Raw genomic sequence first — 18,402 nt, 5'->3', positions numbered from 1 at the left:
ACCCTAAAAACAAAAAGGATCATCTACTCTGTAAGTCCTCTCATTCTATGAAGATTGAAGGTTCTAGGTCAAATAGTTCTCCAGTTAATGACCAGAAATGAACTGCCATGTTTTGGCTGCTGTGACCTCGACCTTTAACGGAGTGACCCAAACATCAATAGGGGTCGGTCAAATGGTTCTCAAGTTATTGACCGGAAACCGTTTTCCATGTTCTGGTCCCAGCGACCCCGACTTTTGATCAAGTGATCCAAAAATCACGAGGGGTCATTTACTCTACTTGTTCAATCATCTTATGAAGTTTCAACGTTCTGGGTCGTGGTTCTCGAGTTACTGATCAGGAACGGTTTTCCATGTTCAGGCCCTTGTGACTTTGACCTTTGATCTTAGCCATATATCAAACTGTTTAGACAAAATATGGAACGGTATGCAAAACTTAACGATTTCCAAGAAAAATTCAGCCAAATATCTTCGATACATTTACCCTTGACTACAGATGTCGATCATGACGAACAAGTGTTTAGTGTCACAGCTACATGTCAAGTACTTCTAACAAAACGTTGACTTGTACTAATAATTGAACCTATTTCAAAGTCCATAATTCAGCCAAAATACTAAACAGGGTTATGTACTCTTGCCTACAGACAGATTGTTATAATCAACAAGTGATAGGAGTTTTAAAGCCATATGTGACATTGTTTACATAAAATAATAACTGGTACGAAAAATTTAACTCATTTTTTTTTAAAGTTAACAAGAGATCACAGAGTGATCTCGGCGCCCACCATTGAGTCATTTTTGAACGCTCCAAATTTCAGGACTAGTTCAAGGTCGAAATCCATTTCAGTACACAACACTGTGCATGTGGTCCAAATTTGAAAGTTGTAGCTCGAGAAATGTGGAAGTAGGTCACTACATCAATTTCAAGGTCAAAGTTTATTTCGGTACACAGAACAATGCATGTGCTTCAAATTTGGAGGCTGTAGCTTGAGAAACGTGAAAGTAGGTACAAAGTAAAATTCAATGTCAAATTTCAGTTCAGAACACAAAAATATGCATGTGGTCTAAATTTGAAGCCTGTAGCTTCAGAAATGTGAAAGTAAAATATCAAAGCCCAAGGCCCTGTAGTTTTGGACGAGCAGATTTTCAAAGTTCTTCCCTATATAAATTATAAATATAAACAAAGGGCTATAACTTAATCAAAAATTGTTGAACCAGTCTGATTTTCAGGGGGACACAACTAGGGTACCAATACATCATTCTGACAGTTTGGTCAAAATCCCCCCAGTAGTTTCTGAGGAGATGCGATAACGAGAAATTGTTAATGGACGGACCACGGATGCAGAGTGATTTGGACAGCCCACTGGGCTAAAAAAAAAGAGGCCATAATTCAGACAAAATCCTTATTGAGTTACATACTCTTGCCTAAAACTGGACATGGTGATGGTACAAGTGTTGAAAGTTTCAAAGCTATATCAAAATGTGGACTAGTATTAAAAACTTAACCAAGGTGTGAAGAGGATGCCCATACAAGTAGGATACATGTAGCTCTCCATATTCTTTGAATAGTCGAGCTAAAAATGCTTATTGGGAGTTTAAATACAGAAGAAGCTAAGTCAGAAATAACCTCTAAACAAGGACAAACATACCAACAAATAGATTTGTGCTTTCTCTCAAACAATGTACTCCTCTTCAAAAAATTAAGTTCTATAATTCACTGTTGTTTCAGAAATTTAAAGAGATTAATTTTCCCTATACTCATAACCATCCCGTTTGTATCCAAACAAATACATACTCCTGAAAGTGATGTTATTGCTGTGTTTATAAAAATTACGAAATATCTAATATTCTATCATGTAAACAAATTGATATTCAAGAACAGGAGTTTCTCTAAAGCAAGGAAAGCTAACAGGTTGGGACTAGTAACAAAGATAAAACCCACAAAATTACTTTCTTTCTTTTTATTCCAGACAAAACTGTATCCAGCCTAGATGTGAAGACGTTTAGGTTTTTTTTTCATTTTCCTGTATGCTTTTTTAAAATTTGATGAACAGGTCCCAGATGTGTCTATGGGAACAAGATCTAAATGTATGTTAAGAGTCTACATCTTTAATCAAACAATCCGAAGCCCATGTCGTCATCAGACTCCTCAGATTCTTCCTTCACTTCTTCCTTCTTTTTCTCAGCAGCACCACCTGCTGCTGCTGGGGCGGCAGATGCTGGAGCAGCTGTTGCAAACTTGGAGGGATCAGCTAAATATTCCTTAGTCTGAAATAGACAGGTAACATTTATTTTCTTTGCTGTCAAACTTAACAGGCATTTCAGTAACCTTCATTATAATTAATTTATTACAGCTTTGATTTATAAGTGTATTCCGTCTGTTACATTTTCTTCATGACATATTGCTCACCCAAGGTCTCTGACCTTATGACCTTGTTTCTAAAAATTTAATGAATATTCATTCAGCAGATCAAGTAATTTCTTTTTGCTGTGAGGGCCCCAAAATTCATAACCATTCATGCAAATGCAACAAAGTCTAAGACATAGTTCAAATTCAGTTGATAAAAACAATTCTGGTTCAGCTCTGGAAGCCCCTACCTTCAGTTAGGCAGAGACAATTCAATAATAATACTGAAACGAAAATTTTCTTGACTTATTATGCAAAGAATTTCAGAATGTTTAAAGGTTTCCAAATTTTAGCTCTGAAGGCCATTTGTAAGACAAACCATCTGAACAAAACAGAATTAAGCCCATTCAAGTTTTGTGAAGATTACAATCATGGGTAGTCACTTTAAGGTTTTTTCCTATTTTTTCATCCAGCGACTAAAAGCAGCACAATTCATACAAACTCGACAGAGGTCCAAACAAGGATGCTACAGACCCTGTTCAAATGGTGAAAATCAAACGTTTAGTTTATGAGAAGTAGTTGTTTTAATTGTTATTCAAGTTTAAGCAGTGGCTTTTATCTGATTTTTTTTTATAATGCAGGTTCTGGGTCAACTGGGTCCCAATCCCAACAGAGAATATTATGTACCCCCATCCCACAAAGCAAAGCTACTTTTTCAGCCACAACTGTACCTATGAAACTTTAAACATTTGAAACACAAGACAATATGCTACCTTGACACATTTATACTTCTTTTTTCTTCATGTACATTTACATAAAAAGCATCTATTTTTTTTAATTTATCTATTTATTTATTTATTTGGGTTTTACGGGGAATCAACACAGTATAGGTTATATGCCGCCAAACAGGACTACAAATTTTGGTTTCACATCTCATATACATAGAAAACAACATACAAAGACTTTTTTGAGGCATTTTCCCCAATTGTAAAGGACCCGGCCCAATTCCCAAATCATGAAATGTGTGGGGAAAAAACACTGCCACCCATTAAGCTGTTAATAAGGCAATCTAACGCTCTGAAACTCCTGTAAAAAATTCCTAAGAACCTTTTTAACGACAAATCACAGTAATTAGGCAATATTTCATTATCCAGTTCCTGGTTATGGCTACACAAGTTCATGTATATAACAAATGATGCTCAGACAGCCCCTGTGAGGCAGTTTGTTACCATAGTAACCAGACAGTAGGAGTGGGTTCTGCCATTTCTGGCTCTCATACTAGACTGGTCCTAACAGGTTAAGAAGAGACTTTCATCATAGCATCATATAGTTTTGATAATAACTTGTAACAGTCTTTTGTCCCATTTTAAATACTGCATTACTTCAAGCAAACTATAACTAAATGTTGCTGGTAAAACAATGGAAAACTGGCAAAATAACCAAAGTGAAGGAGTACATCAGACAACACTCTAAACATACTTTCTGTTAAGTGTTTTTTTTTTTTTAAAAGTGGTCAAAGTGAAGAAAGGATTGATTTTCTGTTAGCAATCTAGATCATACTGTAAGTCTACCTGCCAAATAAACAAAAGAAACATATTTACCCTCTCTGCCTCAGCAAAGGTGATGTCAGTCTCGCAAGCAATTGCCAAAAGTTTCTTGAATCCATTAGCAATAGAGTGAGGTGCTGATGCTGCAGTAGGGTAACCAATATCAAGTGATACTGCAGCGATGTTCCTTACTCCCTGAAAATTAGTTATAAGAGTTAAGTTTCAATTTTTCAACGTATTTTGTTCAATGAGACCGTCACTGTTCGACTTAAATCTTTAAAGTTTTCAAGGGTACCAAAGGATGAAAATATCACAAGAAAAGTCTGGGACCATTGTCATCCAGACCAAGCCTGAATTTCAGACTCAAGGCTTGTAACTTCTTTTATGGTTATTTTATGCAAAGCATTCTGGTTTCTCATCTTTAGCTGGTTGAAAGCGAGTATTTTGTGATAATGTTAAACATAAAATGACCGACTTGTTACACACGAAAGTACTATTAAATCTTCTACAGCAATCACTATAAGAAATGTTGGAAAATCTCAGCAGGCCTAATGGCTCGTTTGACTACGAACTTCTCAATGTCATTTTTCAGAGTACCAAAACAAAACAACAATGAATGAGCTCCAATTGGAATTTAAATAATTAGTACATCAATAGGATTTAAAAACAAATATTTAGTATCTTACACTCATAAACTTCTGAATCAAATCATCATCAGTAATGTCCAAGATCATTGGCTCAAACACACTACCAGAGTCATACACTGAAAGAAAAACAAAACAATGGTCCTTGGTATAAAACCCAATATTGCTGAGCTATTACTCCTTCAAATATTTTATAAAATCTGTGTGATTAACTACGCAAATAATAAAACTGTTTAATAGCTGAAAAAAAATCATTATCTCAAATCAAACTGCAATATTCCAGCAAGATTGACTATTGAATTTCAGAATCTGCTCAGACAGCCCCTGTGGGGCAGTTTGTTACCATAGTAACCAGACAGTATGAGTGGGTTCTGCCATTTCTGGCTCTCACACTAGACTAGTCCCAACAGGTTAATAAGAAATTTCATCACAGCAGATTCTACTGAGCCTTAAGACATACAAATTCTCACATAGTACTGTTTCCAATCAACTGGATTACTTAATCAAATCAAAGCTAGATGACCATGTCTAAACAAGAGCGATGCATCTTAAGTCAAATTAAAATCAGGCAAGTAGTCAGAGGATCTGCTGAGCATTAGCTACAGTTTTTGAACAAAGCTCCTTGATATTTGAGGCATTCACATCTTAAAAATTCTAATTCTTCATCTTCAGAAAACAAGTTAGTTTACCTCTCTGGATGACAAGACCATATGAGAAGGGAGAAATGTTCAACATGTTGAGTAGGGTTGATTCGGAAGGTCCAACTTTGTCACCAATTTTAATCAGGTGTACATCGTTCTGGAATACAAAAGACAGACAATGTCATTAATCATAAAATCTAAGTTTACCAGGGCTTTTCATTAGGAAATTGGGAAGAGGCCCTGGCCTTTCAAATCGGGAAATTTATGTGTGATAACTGTCCACTTTGGGAAATAAAACTTTTCATATTGAATGATTGGTACTAGTGTATAAATTTGAATGATAAGTATTTTCAACTTAAATTTTATTTTTAGAGTACTTTATTATCCTCAGTTCAGTTATTTCAAAATATAATCACATTTGACATCTTTAAACTTGTCATTCAACAAATTCAGTTATGTGTCACCTGGGGCAATGATTTGGGGAAATCTTACCTTTCATTTTTGGGTAGTGTGTCTGTCACTTTGGGGAAAAAAATACTATATTTTTGGATAGGAAAGTGGCCGTATATAAGCCTCTGTTATATAAAGATGGAAAGCCCCGTTAACTAGATCAGTGTAAAACTTGTGTTATTTTAGAAATAAGCATGATTGAACAACAGGTTTATGGCAAATGTTTAAGCTATATTATAATAGTCATTAATGGGCCTAAATTCCTTGACAAGGTTTCTTTTATCCCATACCAAACATTTCATCATATGAAAACAAGATGGGTACAGTTGAATGGCAAACTGTCAAGACAACCATGGGCAAGTGCTCTATTTCATGACTAGGTCATACTGCAATCATGAAGTCTACAGAATTCATTTTAGCTGCCAACAGAATGTCCTTATCATTCGTAACTTCTTGAGATTAGAATATTTCTATGACACAGTTCAGACAGCCCTTGTGAGGCAGTTTGTTACCATAGTAACCAGACAATATGAGTGGGTTCTGCCATTTCTGGCTCTCACATTAGACTGGTCCCAACAGGCAAGAGGTGTTATCATCATCACTGTGATTATTATTCACCTATTTTCACTGTCTTTCTTTCAACCAATAACTAAATAGTGGAAAACATTATTTTTTTTCAAGTAACAGTTACTGTACACATGGTGACCAGCCTAAAAAATTGTCCAATTTCAAAACTGAACTCAAAATTTTAAGAGAGTCAGTTACAGACCTTATTTCTTCAATGCCGCATGTGCATGGATACTTACTAGTCTTATCTTTAATGAGATTTTGAAATTTTTAGAAAGTATTCATGTAGAAATGTGGCTTATCCGAGTTTTACCAAGAAGGTAGTTCTGAAAAAGATTATGCATTTCACATATTTATTTACTACTCAACAAAAGCGATGACAAACTTACCAAGATTTCAATGCACCCCTTGGTGATCTTAGTGGTGATCTGCAAGGCCTGGAAGAAAGAGGTCTTCTCGGGTCCTAGGGTGGTTGCTTGTTTGGGAACAATTACATCAACTGGGGCAATGGCACCGGCACGAGCTGGAGCTTTCACCTGCATAATACATGTAGACTGAGTAAAAATGTTGAAAAACCAAATCTAATAAAAATCTTTTTTCAGCATATTATATATTTGTTGTAAATGTCTTGTCAAAATCTGTCATTACTTGTGCTGTATGTGTTACAGATGACAATCTGTCAGTAATTCAAGGTTCTTTCAGTATTACTTAGACTGTCTCATAATTATATTAAAACATACTGAGAACGGAGAACTAGCTTTAGTGGTTTTTGTGTCTGGGCCATTTCTAAAACAATTTAAGGTTCCCACTCTTTTTATATTTACCTTGTTGGCTAACAGCAACTCCCTGACCTCCATCAGGTCTCCCTTGGTAAACACCAGGCCTACATTACCAACTATGTGTGGCAACAGCCTGAAATAAAACTTTGTATGTTAGTACAGCTGATAGATAGTTCACACTCGCATAAAAATATCTTTGTATCCCTACCTGTGACCAGTGCCATATAAGGTAGGTAGGTATGGAAAATATTTTCTACACTTTCCTTTTTCCATGAATTTCCAATTCAAATGTCTGCCTCCTGCATAGTTAAGTAATAATACTGCTTTTTGTCAACAATAAACAGCTCTGTAATACATATCATCAGTTTAACAATTTGAAAGTAACAAAACTAAAGTGAATAGAATTTTTTTTTTTATTAAATCAGAAGTGCCCATCATAATAGTTTTTACAACTGTGAAAAAATATTTTAAGCAGGGGCATGCTGACCCAGTAAAAAGCAGTACTTTACGCTTTAAGCAGACATTTCAATATTTTGAACAACTTTTTTTAAGTCTTCCGCAGACGTTCTCACACAGACACAGAGGTTTACGATGCAGGATAACGCCATCTGACCAGATAGAAACTTGTCCGGCTGAAAATGTGTTGTAAAGAGTGAACAAAAGCAATTAAATATTAAATATACAAATGAACAGGTGCGTAACTAGAGTGCATTGTAAACAAGAGAGCCATGAAGGCCCTGTATCGCTCACCTGACCTATTGACCTAAAGATCATCAAGATTAACATTCTGACCAAGTTTCATTAAGATATGGTCATAAATAAGTGTTAACTAGCTTTTCCTTTGATTTGACCCCCTGACCTAGTTTTTGACCCAACATGACCCAGCTTTGAACTTGACCTAAAGATCATCAAGTTTAACATTCTGACTAAGTTTCATGAAGATACAGTCATAAATGTGGCCTCTAGAGAGTTAACAAGCTTTTCCTTTGATTTGACCCCGTGACCTAGTTTTTGACCCAACATGACCCAGATTCGAATTTGACCTAAAGATCATCAAGTTTAAGTGTTAAGTTTCATGAAGATACAGTCATAAATGTGGCCTCTAGAGTGTTAACAAGCTTTTCCTTTGATTTGACCTAGTGACCTAGTTTCTGACCCCAGCTGACCCAGATTTAACCTTGACCTAAAGATCACCAAGATAAACATTCTGACCAAGTTTCATTAAGATATAGTCATAAATGTGGCCTCTACAGTGTTAATTAGCTTTTACTTTGATTTGACCGGGTGACCTAGTTTTTGACCCAACATGACCCAGATTGGAACTTGACCTAAAGATCATCAAGTTTAACATTCTGACTAAGTTTCTTGAAGGTACAGTCATAAATGTGGCCTCTAGAGTGTTAACAAGCTTTTCCTTTGATTTGACCTAGTGACCTAGTTTTTGACCCCAGCTGACCCAGATTTAAACTTGACCTAAAGATCACCAAGATAAACATTCTGACCAAGTTTCATTAAGATATGGTCATAAATGTGGCCTCTACAGTGTTAATTAGCTTTTCCTTTGATTTGACCGGGTGACCTAGTTTTTGATCCAACATGACCCAGATTGGAACTTGACCTAAAGATCATCAAGTTTAACATTCTGACTAAGTTTCATGAAGGTACAGTCATAAATGTGGCCTCTAGAGTGTTAACAAGCTTTTCCTTTGATCTGACCTAGTGACCTAGTTTTTGACCCCAGCTGACCCAGATTTAAATTTGACCTAAAGATCACCAAGATAAACATTCTGACCAAGTTTCATTAAGATATGGTCATAAATGTGGCCTCTACAGTGTTAATTAGCTTTTCCTTTGATTTGACCGGGTGACCTAGTTTTTGATCCTACATGACCCAGATTCAAACTTGATCTTAGGATCATCAATATTAACATTCTGACCAAGTTTCATGAAGATAAAGTCATAAATGCAGCCTCTACAGTGTTAAAAAGCTTTTCCTTTGATTTGACCTGGTGACCTAGTTTTTGACCCCAGATGACCCAATATCAAACTCGTCCAAGACTTTATTAAGGACAACACTCTGACCAAGTTTCATTAAGATTGGGCCAAAATTGTGACCTCTAGAGTGTTAACAAGCTTTTCCTTTGATTTGACCTGGTGACCTAGATTTTGACCCCAGATGACCCAATATCAAACTTGTCCAAGATTTTATTGAGGGTAACATTCTGACCAAGTTTCATTAAGATTGGGCCAAAATTGTGACCTCTAGAGTGTTAACAAGCTTTTCCTTTGATTTGACCTGGTGACCTAGTTTTTAACCCCAGATGACCCAATATCGAACTCATCCAAGATTTTATCGAGGGTAACATTCTGACTAAGTTTCATTAAGATTGGGCCAAAAATGTGACCTCTAGAGTGTTAACAGTCAAATTGTTGACGACGGACAGACGGACGCCGGACGACGCCGGACGCCGGACACAGGGTGATCACTAAAGCTCACCTTTGAGCACTTCGTGCTCAGGTGAGCTAAAAATACTTTGGACAAAGTAAAAACCAACCCACTCCATACCGCATCTGACATAGGGTTGGATACCTCGGCCCTCCATGTCAGACCTAGCCATTTTTTGTCAGACCGTTCAGAATGTCAGATGGGATTTCGCCATGACTGGTACGCATCTGATTTTGTACACAGATTATTTAAGGATCCGTCTAGATGCTGTGCTTAGGTATCCTTCCATGTCCTGATCAGCTAAGTATTTCACAGCAAGATGTTATTCACTACTACATAATCTAAAGAATATATGAGCCGCACCATGAGAAAAACATAGTACATTTGCGACCAGCCTGCGTATCTGCACAGTCTGGTCAGGATCCATACTGTTTGCTTTCAAACCCTATTGCAATCAGAGAAACTGTTAGCGAACAGTATGGATCCTGACCAGACTGCGAGAATGCGCAGGCTGGTCTGGATCCATGCTGGTTGCAAACGTACTATGTAGGTTTTCTCATAGTGCGGCTCATATGAAAAAGGAAGACATACTTTTCTAGAGCTGGGTTGTTCTCTAGATGTCCACGGATGGCTTTCCTCATCATTGTGTTCTTACCCATCAACACAACTGAAATATACATGTACCACATCTAATAGTCAATACAAGTCTTATTACAAGGCCATGTCCTTAATATAACATTCTCAGTTCAGTGTGACATCTTACTTGATGCCCCCAAAAAGCACCAAAAAAAAATGACTTGGCAAAGTTTAAAGTTTACATTAGTGAACAATCTTTTACACTCAACCCAAAAATTCCCTGAATCGACTTCAGAAAATTCAACGATGTCTCGACTTTTTTAAAAACTTTATAATAATGACATATATCTATTAGGTAATAAATACTACAAAGAAAATTTCATACTAGCTTGGGATCTGAGAGCAGCACGGATCTGTTGCATCTGTTTGGAGCCCACATTGTCTGCATTCACAATGAAGCACTTTGGATACTCATCTAGAAGTTGCTGAAATGAATAAAACACATGTCCATTGTAAATAACAGTTCATAACCGAGATGTTCTTCAAATATGCCACCAATATAAGCTGCGACATGAGAAAACCAACATAGTGCTTTTGCAACCAGCATGGATCTAGATCAGCTTGCGCATCTGCCCAGTATGGTCAGGATCCATGCTGTTCACTTTCAAAGCCTATTGCAATTAGAGAAAGCATTAACGAACAGCATGGATCCTGACCAGACTGTGCCTATGCGCAGGCTGGTCGCAAAAGCATTATGTTGGTTTTCTCATGGTGCGGTTCATATATTGATTACAGATGTTTCTGGTCACATACTTTGCAAACTGAAGTGTACAAGCCTAAATATCTCTACATCCAGGATTTAGCACTAGCTTGTACAGAAACATATTTATACAACCAGGTAATTTCTTTTTAAACCAAACGTCTCGAAAAAATTACTGTAAAATCCTCTGTTTAACACTTCTCTGGAGAACATTTTAGCAACATTTAACAGTACTTAAATAGATTCCATTTTCTACAACAGACAAAGTGAAACATTTAACAGATTCTAATTGCTCTGTGAGAAAACAAAATAATCTAAAACTAAATTGATTGTACTTACTGCAATCTTAATGAAGTAGTTAGACTTCCAGGTGGCCTTGTCTTCCTTGACCATCTTCGTGAATCAGGGATAGCACTGCAGTTTAAAGACAAGGTCGTTGACAAGGGTCTGAAATGTTAAAGTATAATAATATTTTTTGCTTTGCTTAAAAATGTTCTGCCTTAGTTTGTTTTATTTTCCATTTTTTTTCCATTCCATTTTCAGCAGCAGTCAGTATCCATGAATCCGTACAAACAGCACTCCCCATTCATTCTGAATTTGCAAAATTCTTTTTTGTAATTATATATAGACAGTGAAAATTAAGTTGTCCGTGCTGGCAACCATCTGGAAACTTTGGCTTGCCCAAAACAGGATTTACTTGTCACGGGCAACGGGTAGTCCAACAAATTTAATGCGATCCTAGGTAGCATTGAGATTATTTTTCATATGGGCAATATCCCCACTTGTGTCAAACACTCGAAAGACCAAAACAGTGGAAGAAATTTCCGATGAAATTCTCATTGTTGCTGATGCTAACATTCTATATGTTTAAATGCCGATCATGTTACGATTTGGCCATAAATTCAAATAAAACTTATGTGTCGAAAGAGGATTCAATTCATCATTGATTTATGTAAAAATTATCAAATAATATTCAATATTACAATTTCCTGTACCTATGTATCACACTGGATAACCGGCTATCCTGACACCCGCTGGAAATGTAACCCAGCTGTTAATCGGTAGGTAGTTTTTCATTTATTTCTAATAAAACGAAGACAATTCTTGCAAATCAACTTGACAGTTTTGTCAAGGAATGAACATGGCTTACATTTACAATTTCTGGGCCAAAAACGATCGTTACGTTTTTAGATATTCGCTAACAATTTCTTCAGTTTGAAAAATCGGGCAAATCTCCAAAGTTTTGCGCTAATTGTTTTTTTTTATGAATAACCTGTGAAAACTTTTATCATCTTGTTTAACAGATGTGTCCTTACGAAACACCTGTGTGAAGTTTCCGGATTCTAGGTTATTCATGAAAAAATATATTAGCTGTTAAACAGGCATGGTCGAAAAAAAAAGGACTGTCGAAAACGGCCGCTAGTGCTGTCACTGAACTCGGATGTTAGCATTTATAGACTATCCATTAACTCCGATGATTTTGAATACTTTTGTATGTAGAAAGTATTACTGGCAGTGATTTGACGGAAACATAATTATTTTATGAAACGGCACTTTCATTTCAAGAGGCTTTATGGCTATGTTCCTTCACACCCGGGCTGAATTTTAACCTAGTACACGCGTTCTTGCCATTTTTCCGCCATGCAGCCAACCTTATAGATTTTTGCAGTTACACCAAACAATACAGTACATACTGCCACTTTGCCAGCTTTAGGAGGAAAACCACTACAGGTGCCTCCGGGCTACTACAGAATGTAATTTCACCTCGGGTTTTGCAAGTGCAAATGATTGCTTCTGGTCGTCAGTCCTTTGAATTTCGTTTGAAGAATCCAGTATCTTTAATGAATCTCAAATGCCCGTTCTTGTTTTGAAAAGTGTTCTTAGTAGGGCTGTGGATCGTCAGACAAGTGGCGATCCGATCTGCGTGTCGGGGCTGACGATTCACAGATCGAACCATGGATGATCAGCAACAACTAATAATGATACAAAAATGCAAGCCCGTTATTTCTGTACTTTTTTCTTTAAGGAATCTAAATTTGCAGTTCTCATGGTGCTCAGTTTAATAGTTTTGACCTATGTTTAATGTTTTTCTCATTAATTAAAGTCAGGTTTCACGGATGGACTTCTGTAATGTTCCGCCATTCTTGCAGATGAACGATATGACGTCGGTCATTAATATTACAATATTTAGTAACAGTTCCGTATTTTTTGATAAGAAAATTTTATTTTTTTGGACAGGGATTTCGTATCTAACTTTTTATTGAATTTAATTACTTAAATGATAAATGTTTATTCACTGTTTTGACAGATTTCATATTAATTTTAGTTCGAATATAAGACCGATGCTAACTCTACCTAAGACATTTGTTTACATCCGGTTTAGAATCTGACAACGCGTAACTGTCTTAGATGTGCAAGAAAATTCATTAAAGATGTTTAATGTGGCTTTAATTTAGTTTTATTGATAGAATTATACATATTGCATGTATTAATGAAAAAGATCGCAATCCAACGATCTTGACAATGACGAATATCCGTACTCGAACTTCTGGTCAAACTCGTTGATATCCGAGTACTCGGATACTTGTTACAGCCCTAGTTCTTAGTGCAGTGCTAGATACGTGTATAATCTTATTTGCTCATACATAATTATTTAATTGCTCCTTATGTTAATCTGCTATTTTGTTTTATTCATAAATACCTTTTCAACAAATAGCAGTTTATTCATGGTCTATAACTGCAAGTTGTTGATGTATACAGGAAAACGGTTGTAAACTAGTGTTTCAAATCAAAATAAGCAAAATCTCAGGGTTCGAATTTAAGCTCGCATACTCGCGAAATGCGAGTGCAAATTTCAAACTGCGAGGTGAGATTTCAGACACCAGCATATTTTTGCGAGTGAAAATTTTTGGCTGAATAATGTGCATTTCTAACGGTCGTCTCGATCTTACACTGTTCTTTCTTTAACAACTCGCGGTCATTGCAGCGCATTGTCATTTGCAGAACGAATTTCGGAGCACTCTTTCATCTTTCATCGTAAATGGAAGTTTACACTCGATACATGTCCCGTGCGCATGTCTTTTCAACTGCTGACAAGTACCTGCGCTAATTTTGATGACGTTTACCGCATCCGATGGGTTTTTTGGTAATCTATAATAAGTTACTATTTACATAGCGCAGATACGATTGGCTTGACTCGTCACGTGGATGTTTGTGTTAATGTTGTAATAAAGTGACAAGTCGCGGAAAATGCAAGTTGTTTTTTCATTTAGCAAGTTAAAAAAAATACCACTTGCGAAAAAATGCAAGTAGAAAATCTGGCTAAATTCGAACCCTGAATCTTACATGACTGTTTTAAAGAATAGTGTTCAGTTATCAAGTCAGTTATTTATTAACATGCCGGTCACATGTAGCTTTAATCAACATGTAACAAGGTAGATCGGAACTCTTCTTTGCTTGTTTACGATCCCAGATCCCAGACTTTATGTCACAAGAGTTACTCCCCTTTTGTGCAGTCAGTTCACGCATTTGCTCTTTCTGTCAACTAGATCTTGCACTGTTATTTCGTACATCGCTAGGTATTGTGCATTGTTTCACATACATAATGTATTTTTTTTATAAAATGTTATTTGATTTTGTTATCTGAAGAAAAAAACTAAAATATGCATAAGTATACAGTAATACTTATGCATACTTTAGTTTTTTTCTTCAGATAACAAAATCAAATAACTATGCGTGGTTATATTTCTTATAAATATAATGACTTACAAATTATATATTTCGGGTGATATGCGTATCTTTTGTAAATCGGCATAGTGACTATATTTAAAGAAAACTTACGACATTCAATATTTCGCCAACAATGCATTGTTAGAAGTCGTTTTTTTCATTATTGATTGAAAAAATAATTATTTTGTTGTCCAAAGAATCTAAGGGCATTTACTGAAGTAAAACATATTGCAAACGAGATGTCAATTAATTTGCAAACAAATTCAGCTTAAAAAGACTTACTGTATCAATTTGCATCCCTGTTGCAATTATCGGTAATCTATTTGATTGTGACAGACGATTAATTACAATTATCTATTATTCAAAACGTAATAAAAATTATTTAGAATAAATAAAAAAAATCTATGCTTCGAACTTTCCAAAGAATTTGCCGATTTGGAATCGGTCTTGTAACCGGTATCAATACAATATTTAACTAAAAAGGAATGTGACGGGTATTAAAACACTTTCAAAGTAAACCCGAGTAGTCAAGACGATGATCAGAAATAAACATTTATTTCTTGGAGATATCTACTCTTATGTAGCCTGGCTCCCTGGCTGCATGGTTATTTTTATATAAATACTGGAAACATTTTGTAAGAAAATTTTACGCCTCTAAAATAGCACAATTTTATCTGATGACTGAACCTATGTTCGGAGCCAGGGGCAATAAAAAATCTCAATGTAGAAACAACCTTCTGGAGTTACTTCCCTCTTAATGAAGAAAACTGATATATGTAAATAAGAACAAACACAGTGATTTTTTTCAGTTTTGGGGGAAGGGGGTCGGTGCCCTTTGGAGGGGGAAAAATACGACGTAAAACTAAGAAAAGGGGAATTTTCATTTGTGATGAAATAAACTATAGTTTCAAGTTTATTGATAAATTTAGTGCCCATAAGAGCATGTGACAGGACATATAACACAATGTAGCATATCAATACCAGATAACCAAATAAATTTTTCAAATGTGGAGGTTAAGACATCCATTAGACTACCAAAATTTACAACAGACATTAGGTCCCTTCCTAAGCAAGTCGGTGAGTGGCTGTTTTTTTTATTTCTGTCAAATTCTGACATTTGCAGTCACTGTTACATCTGACCTGTCACAATAAAAACAAACTGTAAAAAAAATGTATGCGTTGGACTAGTCCCTTCCCAAAGCATAAAATCAAACCCTGACTGACTAGAAGATGGAAAACTCAATACCACCCGGCCGAACAAACAGAATACAAATCATTTACAGACTAACATTCAACAGCGTTGTTGTGCAGAATAATAAAGCGCTTCGATGATTCTGATTTATCAAGGGAAGTTACTCCAACCGGTGTCGATGTAAACAAAACGCGATATACCGGGGTGAACTGTTTTCTATATGAAAATAAATAAAATAAACTAGTGAATTATGATTTAATTGATTGGCATTTTTTTTTTATTTTCGGAGGGGAATTTTAGGCGTCGGAAAGGGGAAAAAAACATACTATTTTGAGGGGGGAATGGGGCCGAATTTCGCCGAACATTTTGGTGAAAAAAAAACGCTGAAACATAGGGATGGGAGCCAGTCTAACTCTTATGTCGCGAACACGATTTCCGTAAATCTCGTATACAGAAATAACTTTTAATAAACTTCTCTCAGTTATTTTTTTCTCTGATTGAACAGGGTTGTAGATCTTCCAAAAAATAATAAAAAAAGTTGTTTATATAAGAGAAGTTTAGGTAATTTGAGTTCATATTTCTCTTAAGCCCGCCGATTTTCAATGTGTTTTAAAACCATATTTTTGAATTTAATTCATTTTTCTTTTGTATTTAAATTATTCATGTTATGTACGAATGAATTTCGTCATAAAGCCAGCAAAATACCACTTACTTAAAAAACGGATGCATTACCGTTAAGGAAATTTCCTGGCGCTCACCGAATTTCAATCTCGCATAAGACCATTTTGCGCGAACGTACTTTATTTTTGTTTCAAAAATCAATTATTTTTATTAAACGTTTGTACGTGGTTAAATTCAGTCATAAACCCTGCAAATAAAACATTTATTAAAGAAAAACAAAACAGAGCAAAACATAATGTCAAATTTAATGCATGGATCCTTTGACTTTTCTTTTACATCTTGTTGTTTGGAACGATAATACATTTGTGAATTTTGAAGATTTCTTTTAATTTCATTGTAACAGACAAAAAAAAACATGAAGAAAAATGTTTTACAATGCTCACTAACGTTCAACAAATTCAAAACATGTACGAGGTGCATTACAAAAAAAGAAAAACGGGGGACGAAATTGACCGGTTCACCGGTCGGCGATTTGACGCGGTACATACTTCACCACAGTTGGGCGGTTGTTTACATAGGATTTCAGCTAACGTGTTTCGTTTTGAAACTAACATATTTTTTACCGATTTACTTAAAGAAACAAGCAAGATTATCAGGTATTCGTCTGTTTTTATTATGTATAACAAGTAGAGTGCAGAAAAATGTGAAAATTTGGTGTTAAATGCAAACTTCATAAAACTCAATTTCCACTCGGTTTTTGGCATAATTTGGTCCGAGTTACAGTTTGACCGTCACAATATAAAACAAACTGTATACGTTCGATTAGTTTGACTAGTGATATATTAGTTTACTGTAACTAAAACTGCACCTCCAATCACTTCCCTGACACATAACACAGATTCTTCTAGCGTAATTTAATGAAATATCATGAACAAAACAACACTGAATAAATATATAGAATCAATTATACATGTTTAGACGTAAAATACGTTTAGCCTATGGCATTAGTGAACTATCTGCGGGCGACGTTCATTATGATTACCACGTTTTAAAATGTGAACAGAGGATGGGACGTAATAAATAAGATGGCATATTTCTTTGATATTTCTTTATAAACTGAAAAAGACATACATTTATGAAAATAGGTCAGTCATTGTCAAAGCTAAATCTGCGGTTCACTTTTGTGCAAGTGCGCGAAAACTCATGTCAACGGCGATTTCAACGAAATTATTGACTGAATGGAACATAACATTCAACATCACCGATTACAAGTTAAAGGATGGCAAACTAAACACTTTTTCTTGTATATTTCAAGTACATATCATTTAGAGTTTTACAGCTTTTTACAATTTTGATTTACGCACGCTTACCTTGCCGTACAAAATGTCGGAAAAGAAAGAGCACGTGTTGCAGTCTCGTTATGAAATTCAAATGTAGCGGACGGATTTTTAAGAAGCGAAATGAGGACTTCGACTCGCCATTCATTTATTTGGATCTTTTGGTACCCGTCTCAAACATTTAACGATATTCTCTTTAAATGTAAGGCAAAATTTGGTTTTATACGCAACTTCTTAGAATTCAAATAATGATATCAGGAACAGAAAAATATCCGTTATTTATTTCCTGTTTTCAAATGCTCCATTTTGTTTGGTTGCTTCCACTTACATTATGTACGAGAAAAATTAGACATATCTATATATTCGACTGACAAAAAGACTTTCTCTATTAAAACAGGATTTTCAGTAAACAAGTTTCGAATTAATGGTTTAAAACGATGATGATAGGACTATCTCAAACCGCAAAAGGAGCAGGTGAGAAAAAGGAGTTTGGATCTAATTAAGGGCTTCCATTTTGTTCACCAAGACAGTATCAAGACTTTCAATTTGCCTCCATTTGTTGATGGATTATCATATAATATCAGGTGGTTGCCTGTTTATATGCGAGAATAAAAAAAAAAACCTTTTACATGTAATATCATCGAAAAAAATCGAAATGAAAAAGGTCTTAAACAATCTTTGATCACTATTTAACACCTTTAGCTGTTTATCTTTCGGAAAACATAGCAGTTTTTCACGATTAAGACTTAACTAAAAATTGATGTAGCAA

At 35.5% G+C, this 18,402-nt stretch overlaps 1 protein-coding gene across 1 annotated transcript; it reads right to left on the bottom strand.

Annotated features, from left to right (window-relative positions):
• Positions 1-1,943: 1,943 nt before the first annotated feature.
• On the bottom strand, positions 1,944-17,691 carry LOC123540228 (60S acidic ribosomal protein P0-like). The gene is made up of 10 exons (XM_045325064.2): positions 17,667-17,691; positions 11,094-11,201; positions 10,380-10,479; positions 10,010-10,085; positions 7,018-7,105; positions 6,583-6,729; positions 5,225-5,333; positions 4,578-4,654; positions 3,946-4,086; positions 1,944-2,265 (listed from the first exon to the last, which is right to left on the bottom strand). The coding sequence occupies exons 2-10, from the start codon at positions 11,145-11,147 to the stop codon at positions 2,107-2,109; spliced, it is 951 nt and encodes a 316-aa protein (XP_045180999.1). The 5' UTR covers positions 11,148-11,201; positions 17,667-17,691; the 3' UTR covers positions 1,944-2,106.
• Positions 17,692-18,402: the final 711 nt, after the last annotated feature.

Source organism: Mercenaria mercenaria, chromosome 16, assembly GCF_021730395.1.
Source record: "Mercenaria mercenaria strain notata chromosome 16, MADL_Memer_1, whole genome shotgun sequence".
Lineage (NCBI taxonomy): Eukaryota > Metazoa > Mollusca > Bivalvia > Venerida > Veneridae > Mercenaria > Mercenaria mercenaria.
The sequence above is the reverse complement of the archived record's forward strand: the minus strand, read 5'-3'. Positions and strand labels throughout refer to the sequence as shown.